The sequence below is a fragment of the Chiloscyllium punctatum genome, chromosome 8 (genome assembly GCF_047496795.1).
Source record: "Chiloscyllium punctatum isolate Juve2018m chromosome 8, sChiPun1.3, whole genome shotgun sequence".
Classification (NCBI taxonomy): Eukaryota; Metazoa; Chordata; class Chondrichthyes; order Orectolobiformes; family Hemiscylliidae; genus Chiloscyllium; species Chiloscyllium punctatum.
Window position 1 is genome coordinate 89294656 of NC_092746.1, and position 14491 is coordinate 89309146.

The 14491-nt window shown below is 40.2% G+C and overlaps 1 protein-coding gene across 2 annotated transcripts in view; it reads right to left on the minus strand.

Annotated features, from left to right (window-relative positions):
* The window catches only part of odad2 (outer dynein arm docking complex subunit 2), a 390232-nt gene that overhangs the window by 129679 nt on the left and 246062 nt on the right, over positions 1-14491 (minus strand). For both annotated transcript variants that reach the window (XM_072576026.1, XM_072576027.1), the window contains exon 16: positions 5066-5308. In XM_072576026.1, the coding sequence (XP_072432127.1) occupies positions 5066-5308 (243 nt within the window). The remainder of the gene's footprint in view (positions 1-5065; positions 5309-14491) is intronic.

A 14491-nucleotide genomic window follows, 5' to 3' on the forward strand; every position in this document is an offset into this window, starting at 1 on the left:
TTATTCAGAGGTCATTGTCCAAGAATGCATATTAAAAATTATGTCCTCAAGCAGTCACAACCATTACATAATGCTTATTAGCTGCCTCCTTGTCATGTTAGCTAAGCAAATTTAATCAGACAAAGGCACTCAAGAGTGGCACCTGAGCTTTTAATATCACAAACATATTCCATAGCTAGTACTGGTCAATGCTTCACAGATGCCATACTGAACTGTAGGTATGCAACATATGGTGTGTGATGTAAAAAGAAGCCTTCTCTTTTTGGAGGTGAGTACTATCATAGAGTCATATACCCTTTAGTCCAACTAGTCCATATCAACCGTGCTCAAACAATTTCCTTCTAAACCTTTCCAGTTCAAGTACTTATCCAAATGCCTTTTAAATGTTGTAATTGTACCCCATCCATCACTTCCTCTGGCAGTTCATTCCACATACCTCTTTGTGTAAAAATAGTTTACCCTCATGTCCTTTTGAAATCTTCCTCCTCTCACCTTAAAAATATTTCCCCTCATTTTGAACTCCTTCAGCCTATGGAAAATACCCTTACTATTCACCTTATCTATGCTTCTTGATTTTATAAATCTCTGTAATGTCACCCCTCAAACACTTATGCTCGAAACTCTCCATTCCTGGCAAGCCTTTTCTGAACCCTTTTTAACTTAATAATATATTTCCTATAGCAGGACCACTAGAAATGTACACAGTACTCCAGAAGAGGCCTCAGCAACATCTTGTACAACCTCAAAATGATGCCCCAACTCCTGCACTCAAAAGGTCTGAGCAATACAGGCTAGCGTGCTAAATGCCTTCTTAACCACCCTGTCTAATTGTGATGCAGATTTCAATTAATTATGTGCCTGAACCCCTAGGTCTCTCTTTTCTACAACACCATCCTGGGCATTTGCATGAATAAGTCCTGCCACTGCTTGTTTTACCAAACTGCAATACCTCGCATTTATCTAAATCAAACTCCACCTTCCACTCCACAGCTCATTAACCCAATTGATCAAGAGTCCTTTGTAATCCTAGATAACCTTCTTTATTGTCCACGATACCGTCAATTTTGGTGTCAACCACAAACATACTAACCATGCCTCCTAAATTCACATCCAAATTATTTATATAAATGATGAATAAAAGTGGACCCAGTACTGATCCATGAGGAACACCGCTGGTTATAGGACTCTAGTACAAAAAAAACCCTCCACCACCAGCCTCTGTCTCCCACCATTAAGCCAATTATGTATCCAATTGGCAAGCTCTCCCTGAATCCCATGTGATTTAACTTTACTAATTAGTCTACTATGTGGAACATTGTCAAAGACAATGTCCATGTAACAATCAATGTCCATGTAATCATCTATCATTCTGCCCTCATCAATTTTTTTGGCTATTTTCTCAAAAAATCCAATCAAGTTTGTGAGACACAATTTCCCACACACAAAACTATGGTTACTTACTGGCAGAATCTACCTCCTTCAACGTAGCACATTTGGTTGTGCAATGTACGTTTGGATAAGGTGACCTACCTCAGGACACATTTTTGAGACTTAACAATGATCTACTTGGGAAGCTTCCATGTCACTGTGTGAGGTCATGAGACTTCATTGTGATAGATTTGAGGGCTCAAGAGTTCCTTTAATAAAATAGTGTTCTCTTTCTGATATTCCTCACAAATTATGTGCTCATGCATCTCACACAATTGCACTGAAAACAGTCATTGTGGCCTTTGTACAATTGCAAAGATAGCTAGTAAAAGACAGAAATTATTATTTTGTTTGCAGACCCAGAAAGAACAGCAAAGTCCAGTGGGAGAAGCAGCAAGCGAAGATCCACCACAAAGTGGAGGCGATTGATTAGACTTACATCTGTAGGCTTCACTTTCACTTTCTTCCACTCACACCCTGATTAAGGATACACTAGACCATCATTACTGACTTGTATCATCCGCTGGAGAAGGGTATATTCTCAGCAGGATTGGGTGGCAATCCAAGTCACAGCTGACCTGAACCAGTGGCTTGTTTCAAGGTGCAACAGATGACTTGTGTGGCATATCCAAATCTTTGATCCATAAATGTAACTGATGTTATTTTCCTCAAAGCACAACATATCTGTCCTACCCATGATGAGGAGAATTAAGCAGCCATGTATCCTGGGAGGACACTAGAGAACTCACAACTTCTCCATTGTCCTTGGACCATACAGGAATGGCTGTTGGGGGTCTAGGGTTATACCCTCCAAACATGGCTCATGGCATCTTTAGTAACTTACCAGTAACTCAGCTCCTGACTCCCCATAGCCTGACCAATATCTTCAAAGCTTAGGTCAGGAGTGTGGTGGACTACTTCCAAATTAGTGTAGCTCCAATAGCATTCAACAACAACCATCTAGGACAAAGCTGCCCATTTATTTGGCATCATGTCCACAAACATTCCCTCCATCAACAATTCTTAGTAATAGCAGTGTGTATCATCAACAAGATGTACTGCAGACATTCACCAAGGCTCATTAAGACAGCACTTTACAAACCTCCCACTAGTACCAACTAGAAGAACAAGAGCAGCAGTCACATGACTATAACACCACCTGCAAGTTTGAAATATTTTGACATGAAAATATACTGCTTTTCTTTCAAAATCATGGAATTCCCTCCCTAACGGAATTGTGAGTCTACCTACACCAAATGGAGTGCAACAATGGATGGGCAATAAATTCTAAACCGATCAGCAGTGTCCATATCCCATGATGCAGAGAGTGGGGATGAAATGAGTAAACTCCATGATGGAGGCCAATAATCGGGATATTGGTTTAAAAATGCAAAACTGCAAAATGCACACCCTAACCATCTATCTATCTATCTATCTATCGATATAAATTAATTCCATGCATCACTGCCACTTCAGTAAGTCTTCTGCAATTATAGCAAAGTTTGCATGGTGTGCCCGTGTCACACTCAAATATTTTGGGCAGAAATTTCCTAGACTTTGAGCAATGTGGACAAGAAATATGAGAACAGGTCGAAGGTAGAAAACAGACAGTGGAAGTGGAGGGTTGCCTTTCAGACTGGAGGCCTATGTGCTGTGGTGCACCAGAAGGATCACTGTTTTTTGTCATTTATATAAATGATTGGATGTGAACATAGGAGGTATAGTTAGTAAGTTTGCAGATAATACCAAAATTGGAGGTGTAGTGCATAACAAAGAAGGTTACCTCAGAGTTCAACGGGGTCTTGATCAGATGGGCCAATGGGCTGAGGAGTGGCAGATAGAGTTTAATTTAGATAAATGTGAGGTGCTGTGTTTTGGAAAGGTAAATCAGAGCAGGGCTTACCAATGTCCTATATAGCCGCAACATGACCTCCCAACTCCTGTACTCAATATTCTGACCAATTAAAAAAAAGTATACCAAACGTCTTCTTCACTATCCTATCTACCTGCGACTCCACTTTCAAGGAGCTATGAACCTGCACTCCAAGGCCTCTTTGTTCAGCAACACTCCCTAGGACTTTACCATTAAGTGTATAAGTCCTGCTAAGATTTGCTTTCCCAAAATGCAGCACCTCGCATTTATCTGAATTAAACTCCACCTGCCACTTCTCAGCCCATTGGCCGGTCTGGTCCAGATCCTGTTGTAATCTGAGGTAACCCTCTTCACTGTCCACTACACCTCCAATTTTGGTGTCATCTGCAAACTTACTAACTGTACCTCTTATGCTCGCATCCAAATCATTTATGTAAATGACAAAAAGTAGAGGGCCCAGCACCGATCCTTGTGGCACTCCACTGGTCACAGGCCTCCATTCTGAAAAACAACCCTCCACCACCACCCTCTGTCTTCCACATTTGAGCCAGTTCTGTATCCAAATGGCTAGTTCTCCCTGTATTCCATGAGATCTACCCTTGCTAATCAGTCTCCCATGGGCAACCTTGTCAAACGCCTTACTGAAGTCCATATAGATCACACCTACTTCTCTGTCCTCGTTAATCTTCTTTGTTACGTTTTCAAAAAACTCAGTCAAGTTTGTGAGACATGATTTCCCATGCACAAAGCCAAATAAAAATAAAAATCACCTGTTATCAACTCCATAACATCACATGACTCCATTTCTGCTGCAACTCATTTGCTGTTGAAGCACCCCTCCATGCCCTTGTTACTTGTGGACTTGACAACTTCAATGCACTCTCCGATAGTACCCATATCTTCCCACTTACAGAAAACTGAGTTTATCCAAACCTCTGCTGCCATCTTGTAATTCACAGTGCATGCTGGCCACCCATCACCTCCGTGCTCTCTCGCATGTTGATTCACAGTCTAGTAACACCTTAACTTTAAAATTCTTCTTAGTTTCTGATACCTTCATGCTTTACCCAACCCCAAGACAATAAACATCTTCAGCCCTGCAGCTCACCGAGTTATCTGTAGTCCGGCAATTCTGGCCCTTGCACGTTTCTGATATTAATCACTGTACTACTGGCAACCACACCTATGGCTGTGCAGGCTAAAAGCTTGAGAATTCTTTCCCTAAACCTCTCTGCATTTTGATCTCTCTTCTTATTTAATAAACATATTTTAAAACCTATCACTGATCAATTATTTGGTTATGTCTCCAGCATGTTGGCATCAAATCTTGTTTGATAAATGTCCTGTGAAGTGCCTTGGGAAGTTCCACTATGTTAGAAATGCAATATAAAAGCAAGTTTTTGTTACTAATTACTATCAACACTGCACTTTATTTCTGTCTTTCCCGTTTATCAGCTGGCCATGCTGTTAATCTACATGGTTCCTGGCAAGAAACTGAGAAATAAAAATAATTGAGGACCTGCCATTACATGTGGCAACATCTCTACTTTCCTGAGATTTCCAGGTTTCTCACATCATTTTTCTCTCCTGCTGTCTTCCTATAAGTATCTGAACCATAATGACAGAGAATGGCAAATAGAAAAATAAAGAACAAAAATATAGAAGTGGGATCAAAAGCAGAGATGCGCACATTGAAATTGTTTCCATATTTTTCCATAACAACACAGAAACTTAATGCATATCAAAAATAGAGAAGGTACATACGACATATTTTCAGGATCAACAGCACATTCTCCCACTGCTTTGGTGACATTTACAAGAAGAGCATTATTAGTTCCAGTTAAAAGATTGACCAATGGACCGATTCCACTTGATCTCCGGATAGCACCCCGAATCACCGGATCTCGTGCCAGTTGCCCCAATGCTCCTACAACATTAATAAGGACTTCCTCAGGTTGACCGATGAGTAGACTAATCAGAGTTTCTGCAACTTTCAAATGTTTGAACCTTAAAGAAAAAATAAATTAAAAATTACACATTAGAATAGTTTAAAAACCTACAAATATACAGCAATGTTATCTGAAGTACCTACAGTTACATACTTATAATCTATTTCCACAATTGCTAATGGTAATTATGAGTGTTGCCATTTCTAAAATAACTCAGAGGCATGTTCTCATGCGTAACTATTACTATGACCATATACAGAATGATTACTCGTTTAAATTCTCATTTCAATCTACTTGCAATCAAAATGTTTAATCATTGAAATAATCATTGCTGTTCAAGAAATGACAGTATAAAATGCTCAGAAACTGACATAAAAGATATTAAGGAAAAGTACTTATTATTAAATGGACAATTTTACAGTCAGAGTGATCCTGGGACAAAAAAAATATTGATTGGTAGTATTAAACTTTGTTTGATCCCTCCATTCCTTTATATGTAGTTCTGTCTATTTGGTAACTTGTTTTCTAAGCTAATGTTTCAATTACTAATCTAGATCTTGAGATCAGCCATGGTTGTATCAAATGGCTGAGCAGGTTCAAGAGTCTGAATTTGGTACTCCTGCTCCTACTTATATTATACTTTGTTAATTTGATAATGTTTTACCAATAGCTTTCCCAAGGTGACAGTGATGTTTTACAATAAAGATCTCCAGATCAGAATAAATCTGTTTCAGTTTTTCTCCAAGAAAAGGTGAACTTCAAAATTAATTTTTTTTTTCACTTTTATTGGACAAATAGACGATATAAAGAATCATTCTTCCAACAACTATTCCCCACTTTGTATCTGTGTTTTATTTCTCATAGCTGAGATCCCCTATTCTTTCACTTTTTCCTTAAAGACTGCACCAGTAATTTCTGGAGAACATCTCATGATCTCCTACCATACTATAGAAATTGAAAATAGGAGCAAGAAAAGCCCATATAGCCCATTGAGCCCACTCTGTTATTCAACATGATCATGACTGATTCTGAATACTGCCATGCTCTGCCCATACTCCTTGATCCCTTTAGCCTCTGGAAATCTATTTCTATTTCCACTACTTTGGTAGAAACTCCAGAAATTGGGTGACTACTGAAATGATATGCCCTCATTATATAAAATTTACCCACAGGTTTGGAGAAAATTTTGGGTCTACAAATGTGGCTTGTGAGTTGTTATGACACTACTTCTTGAATTCTAACACTGTAATAGCCTGCTTCCCATCAGGATTCTAAAAAAAGATAAATTGTAGTATTTTTGATCCCCATCCATCCCAAACAATCAAATTAGATCACATAGGAACACGATTAAGTAATTTAGCTCCTCGAGCCTGTTCTGCCATTCAATGAGATCAAGGCTGATTTGTGATCTAACTTCATACACTTGCCTTTGGCTCATATTTCTAATACCTTTCCTGAAGGAAATGTTATCTATCTCAGAATTAAAATTAACAATCCATAAACTAATGCTGCAGTACTTTAATAATTAAATGTAGATTACTGCTAGTAGTTACCTTGCCATTATGAGTCAGAAATGACAATTAAAACACGCTAGCGATGAATGACCACATATTCACTGGAATTTCACAAGATAATCATTGTAGTTTCTAATCAATGCTTTTAAGATCTTTGCAAAATCCTAAAACTGTACTATGCCATATCTGACCATTGTAATTTGCTTCAAATTGAAACCTTATTACACTAAATATTGCTGATACAGTTTGTCCAAATCGAACAATTATTGCATATAAACACAACATACAGATATATGTACAAAGTCTACTTGTACAAAACTTCATTTGTACATTGTTTTGGATATAAGGGTCATCATTTGCAAATGGAAACTGTGCTGTTTCCTACATTGCACAATTTTGGTATGCAGCCCACTGTGATGCTAAACCAGAGACCTAACAATATGTGGGATTAGTCCATATTCCAGCTCTTAAAAGACAGTGTGTATGCTTAACTAGGAAGAGAGATTGAACAAAGTTACACTGCTACTCGACCCTACTACAATCAGAGAGAAGTGTAATTAAGCAGCAGGGCAAAGAGAAGGTCCACGGTCGACAGAAGTGCTAGGTGACTTGGTTATGTGGGAAAACAGGAGAGGAAGCTTTCAGAAATGAGAACTTAAGAAATGGAACAAGGAGGAGACCATATGTTTCCCCAAGACTGATTGTCATTCAGTACAATCATAGCTAATCTTCAACTTCAATTCTACTTCTTTTTTTCATATTATTTGATTCTCTGAGAGACCAAACTCTGTCCACTTCAGCTGTTAATATATCATAATGAGTTACAGAATTCCAAAATCATACCTTTCTTTGAGTGAAGAAATATTTCCTCAGCTTAGTCCTAACTGATGATCCCTTTATTCTGAGACATTGCCTCCATGTTCTATATCCCAGGAACCTACCTTTGTTGTATTGCCTCCAATGTAAGTGTACACTTTCTTAAATGTGGAGATCAAAATTAAAACAAAGTATTTCTGATGCAGTCATACCAAAACCATGCTCTGTTGCAACAACACCCTATGCAGTATTCCTGTGCTTTAATTGCCTTCCAATAAAGGCCAACATGACACTTGCTGTCCTAATTGCTTGCTAAGTCTGCACACTTAACATTGTGTTGTTTGAATGAGTCCACTCATGTCCCTCTGAACATCAAAATTTTGAAATTTCTTGCTTTAAAATAAAAATCAGCTTTTGTAACCATGCAGCCAAGGTGAAGTACCTCATAATTCCCCACATTACACTCCATCTTCTATCTTGTTACCTACTGAATTAACCTCACTACAAGCCTTTGCAAATTCTTAATTTGTCATTTTATCTCATCAACAAACTTCGATATATTACTCTCACTTCATCCTAGCCATTATTTTAGACTATCTCAGGCCCCATTTTCATGGCACTCCAGAAGTCACAAACTGCCATCTTGGAAAAGCAAAATTATATCTAAACTTTGCTTTCTGTATGTTAGACAAGCCTCTATCAATGCAAATATATTACTTTCAACTTCAACAGCATTAATTCTTGTATTGACCTTTTGCGTGGAAATGTATGTGCACTGCATCCCTCATTCCCCTTTACCTATGCCAGTGGCTGCATCTTCAAATAATTCTTAATACAATTGTCAAACAAAATTTTGCTTTCAGTGAAACAACATTGACTCTGTCAGGTCATATTATGAATTTCTAAGTGCATTGTTAACATTTCTTTATTAATAGATCCTAACACTTTCTTGATGACAAGATGTGGAGGAGCAGGTGTTGGACTGGAGTGGACAAAGTTAAAAATTACACAACACCAAGTTATAGTCCAACAGGTTTATTTGGAAGCACTAGCTTTCAGAGCACTGCTCCTTCATCAGGTAGCTGTAGAGCAGGACCATGAGACACAGAGTTTATAGCAAAAGATTACAGTGTCATGCAACTGAAATGATATATTGAACAAACTAAGTTGTTGTTAAGTCTTTCATCTTTTAGAATGGGTTACAGGTTTCGGTTCATTCATCTGCAAACCCAAGACTTCTTTTAAGTCACATTCTTGAGATAATGTAAGGTTTTATAAAAAAAGTGACATCTCAGCTCAGACAATGCATTAAAGGTGTGAGATTACTATCTGTCTGTATTGCAAACTTGAGTCAGACTGGTTCTATTTCCAAAGTTGAATTTACAAAATATTACATGGATTGACTGCTTACATTAACTGTCTCCAGATTATATTTTGCTCAAAAAATGCACAATGTATAAGCAAATATAATTCTGCAAATACAAATTCACCCCATAGGCTTATATGTGCATGCGTGTGCATGTGAGAGAAAGAGAGAGAGTGAAAATGTGTATGTGAGTGTGTGCATGTCAGTGTGAGTTCATGTGAGAGAATGTGTTTGTGTTTGTGCAAGTTTGAAAAAGTGTGTGTGAGTGTGATGGGACATAAGCCTGGGAGAAAGTGTGTGTGTGTGTTTGTGTGTGTGTGTGTGTGTGGTGGGGGGGGGGGGGGGGGGGGGGGGGAGGGGGGGGGGGAGGCGGGTGTATGAGAGAGTGTGTGTGAAAGAGTCTGCGTGTCTGTGTGTATCTATGTGTATTTTTATGTATGTGAGAGAGAGATAGAGTGTATAATGTAGTGGGGTCACCTATGGAATGACATGAATCCAAGATCCCAGTTGAGGTCATCCTCATAGGTACTGAACCTAGCTATCAGCCTCTGCTCGGCCACTTTGCGTTGTTGCCTATCCTGCCTTGGAGGATGGTGTTCCGAATATCTGAGGCCGAATGCTCCTGACTGCTGAAGTATTCCCCGACTGGGAGGGAACATCCCTGTCTGGTGATTGTTGCGTGGTGTCCATTCATCTATTCTCATAGCGACTGCTTAGTCTCATTAATGTACCATGCATCGGTCTTCTTTGCCTGCAGCATTTGAGATAGACAACATTGGCCGAGTCATGGGGGTGGTGTGCCCATGTGTAATATTGGTATCTCTGTGGACACTCTGACATGTCTTGCAGTGGTTTCCATGACAGGGTTGTACAGTGTTATGGTCAGTGTTGTCCTAAAGGCTGGGCAGTTTGCAGGCAGTCAATCCATGTAATATTTTGTAAATTCCACTTTGTAAATAGAACCAGTCTGATTTAAGATTGGGGTACAGACTGACTATAACCTCACACCTTTAAATGCATTGTCTGAGCTGAGATGTCACCTTTTTAATAAAACTTTAAGTTATCTCGAGAATGTGAGTTAAGGTAAATAACTAGGTCTTTTCCCTACAGTAGGAGAGGTCAAAACTAGAGGGCATAATTTTAAGGTGAGGAGAAAGACATAAAAGGGACCTGTGGCCAATGTTTTCACAAAGAGGCAGTTTGTATATGGAATGAATTGCCAGAGGAAGTCGTAGATACAGGTATAGTTGCAAAATTTAAGAGACATTTGGAAAAACATGAATATAAAGGTTTAGAGGGATAAGGACCAAATGTAGACAAATCATAGAAACGTAGAATCCCGACAGAGTGGAAAAAGGCCATTTGACCTAGATGTTATAGGCTAAGCCAGACCACTCAAAACATTCTCAAGCAGGCAGCTCAGACCATAATTTTGCAATTTGTTTCAGTAAGTGTACAAGGATAATTACCCGGATTAAGTTAATTAGGTTGACTACTAGAGTTGAAAACAGACAAAACATTATTCACAAAATTAAACAATGGAACACAAAGAACAGAATAAGGAACCCCTACTGAACTCAATCTATCCAGCTAGACTTAATTATGCTGTTCCGAGTATATACAACAGTTCCAATAAGCAAACTCCCTTTAAAAACCAGTATAAATGGAACACATGCTTCCAGGTTGAAGTTGAAGGGCATAAAGAGAGAGAAAGAGACTTTCCACACAGCTCCCTATTGAACTTCCAACTTGCTCAAGACTGAACTAAAACTGCTCAGCTCAGTTAGGGAGCTGGCCATTCCCCTCACTTTATGCACGTCACTTTTAAAACACAACCACTTTGGCTGAAAGTCTCATCTGTTTACATAAAAACAAAAGGCCTCTCAAAATCCTTTTCATCTGTACCAAACCAGACTGATTGGAGTCTGGCCTGGTTTATTACCCCTTTGAAAAGTAAATCAAGGAAAGAGTATCCTTGAGCCAAGGAACAGCTTTTAGGAAAAAAAGGGACTAGCTTTGTGACACATCGAGTCCACATCAACCCTCCACAGAGCATCCCTCCCAGTCCCAAACCCCTTTCCTATCCCTGTAACCCTACTTTTACTATGGCTAACCCACTTTGCCTGCACATCCCCGGACACTATGGGCAATTTAGCATGGCCAATCCATCTAACCTGCACATCTTTGGACTAGTTTAGTTGAGGAACTAAACTAAACTGAATTCCTACCTTGTCTATTCACCCTATTCAGGCCTCTCATGATTTTATAAACCTCTATAAGGTCACTCCTCAGCCTCCAGTGGTCAAGGGAAAATAGCTCCAGCCTACTCAGCCTCTCCCCATAGCTCAAAACTTCCAACCTGACAACATCCTTGTAAATCTTTTCTAAACCCTTTCAAGTTTCACAACATCTTTTCAATAGCAGAGAGACCAGAACTAAACATAGTATTCCAAAGGTGAACTAACCAATGCCCTATACTGCCACAACACGACATCCCACCTTCAATACCCAATGCACTGTCCAATAAAGGCAATAAAGGCATACATAACAAATGCCTTCTTCACTACCTTGCCTACCTGCGACTTCACTTTCAAGGAACTATGAATCTGCACACCCAGGTTGCTTTGTTCAGCCTACTCCCCAGGACCTTACCATTAAGTCCAGCCCTGATTTGCCAGACCAAAATGCAACTCACATTTATCAAATTAAACTCCATCTGCCACTCCTCAACCCAGTGCCTGATCTGATTGTCCTGTTGTACTCTGAGATAACTTTCATTGCCGTTCACTACATCACCAATTTTGGTGTCATATGCAAAATTATTAACCATACCTCTTGTATCCACATCCAAATTATTTATATAAATGACAAAAAAAAATGGACCCAGCACCAATCTCTGCGACACACCAATGGTCACAGGCCTTCAGTCTGAAAAGCATTCCACCACCACCACCCTCTGTCTCTTACCTTCAAGCCAATTTTGTATTCAAATAGATAGCTCTCCCTTGATTCTATGTGATCTAACTTTGCTAAGTCTACCATGTGGAACCTTGTAAAATGCCTTGCTGAAGTCCAAATAGACAACATTCATGGTTCTGCCTTCATCAATCTTCTTTGACACTTGTTCATAAATCTCAATCAAGTTAGTGAGACACAATTTCCTACACGCAAAGCCATGCCCCCAGTCCATGGGCACAGGCAGCATCTCCAAACTACTATCATAGCATCTGCTCACTCAGCTTCCAACGAAGTGCAAATTTCTACCCAAACACTCCTGGTCTGAAAGCTGCAAAATCCAAACGTTCCTACTGGGGCAACAAATTCACTTAATTGCTCTGAAATTCACTTTTCTAGGAGAGAAACTATCTTATTGATGGAATTTTAGAGAGTTCTGAGCAATGTGGGAGATGGCATCCTTTGTGGCAGAATCATATTCAAAGGTTGCCGATGTCAATCTAATGACAGTAGCATCTCACCCCATCTTTTCTGCTTTTCACAGGTTTCTCATTGCCAATTAAAGGGAATTACAGCTCAATGAATGCTCTGTTGTTGGCCCAACTCACCTCATTAATATTCAACAGTCTATGTTATCAAACTCACGAAACAGGCTCAACATAGAGAAAATTTGACATGGAAAAGAGTGGGTACTTGGTAAATTTAGTTTACTGCTTTCTCTGAAGGACCTCTACGTACCAGACACCAACATCTCAGGTGTGATCGATGGGCACTGACCACAGACACCCACATCTACAGTCATTAGAATCTGACATGTATCGACCTCTAAGAACCCTCATAGTGCTTCTCTGATCCACTTACAGGACACTTCTGCGCAGAAATTTTTCTCAGGGTCTTGCCCCCAGTTCATGGACTGGCTGCATCTCCAGGCTGTTCGCTGCTGTCATAACAATTGCTCATTTTGAACCCACCTGGATGCTCACAGTGTCCCTGCCTTGCATTGTCTGTAGCTCTTTGCCCTCTCAGCCAGAGCTATCAAGCTAGATTTTTGTTCTATCTTGCCTTAAATGCAGACACAACCTCAAGAAGTTTGTCAACGTTATCAGCCTTTGCTCAGGGGTTCCTGACAGAAAGTGAGAACTGCAGATACTGGAGATTAGAGTTAAAAAGTGTGGCACTGGAAAAGTACAGCAGGTTAGGCAGCATCTGAGGAGAAGGAGAATCAACGTTTCGGGCATAAGCCTTTTATCAGGAATGTAGGGGGAAGGAAGATGGACAGGTAGGACAGTTCAAGAGTGCCGTGCCGAGATCGACGGTTGGATCTGGGATGAGGTGGGGAGGGGACATAAGGAAACTGGTGAAATTGACACATAGCATCAACATTGATTTCACTAATTCCTACCCATCCAGTCCATCCTCCCCTCAGACTTATCACCATCACCCCCCACCTATATCTACCTATCGCTTTCCCTGCTACTTTCCCCCCACCCACACCCCCATCCTCCTATTTATCTCTCAGCTCCCTTTCCCCTCCCCCCACTCCACACCATTCCTGATGAAAGGTTTATGGCTGAAACACCGACTCTCCTGCTCCTCAGATGCTGCCTGATCTCCTATGCTTTTCCAGCACCACACTTTCCGACTTCGGGGTTCCTGGTGTAGTATATCAAAGTTAGCCTCTGATATCAGTCCGGAGGCTTGAGTGAGCCATTTAGGGTAGTCAAAGTCAGGAAGGGTGAGGAGCTAAATATCAACAGCCTGTCTTGAGTCTTTCTGAGGATTGAGGATTGTATACCTCCTGGAATGAGAGAGGTAGATATTAGGGAGATGAAAGTGGGTGCACTAGGTGTCACTTTTGGTGCAGATGGACAAGTGTCCAGAGTGGGTGGTTAGGCAATGCTGAGGACATGTAGGGTTAGTGATGTTGGGGTTGGGATGGGTGACAGTGAGTATGGAAAATGCTAAGCATTAGTAAGAATGGCAGAGTATGAATGTTGGGAAATGCATACAATAGTAGAGATAGAGTGAGTGTGAGGTATTAGAAAGAATGTGGTGAAATTTACACTGGTGGAATGGAAAACATCATTTAACTTCTTCCGACAGTGCACTGCATTCCTTCAGATGGCTCAAACTTTATTCTGGGTGGCAACTTGAGCCAGACTAGCATGATCTGGTTTTGTGGTATCCACCAGGGAAAAATGAAGTCCTGTCTCTACATCATCCTGAGCAGTAGGACCTCCAGGTCTCTGCCCACAAAGTGGGGCTCTGATTTCCCCTGTTTTCCATGTCTGGCCAAATGTAAGAACCATGCAGGGCAGCTCTGGACTGACAGTGCTTATCCAGTGTACAACAGGCTTTAAAGATGGCACAGATGCAAGGGATGGAGTTTTAGGATATCCGCTGAATAGTATATTGTTCTGGGAATGGTGAATGATATGGCAGCACTGGAATTGATATGATAGATGCCATAGCAGTGTAGTAGATAGTTAATGAGGTGAGTTTGGTACGATATAGTGAAAATACTTACAAAAACCTCAATGCAACTCAGACATAGGCAAAACTATAAACAGCTTATTTCATTAACACTCCA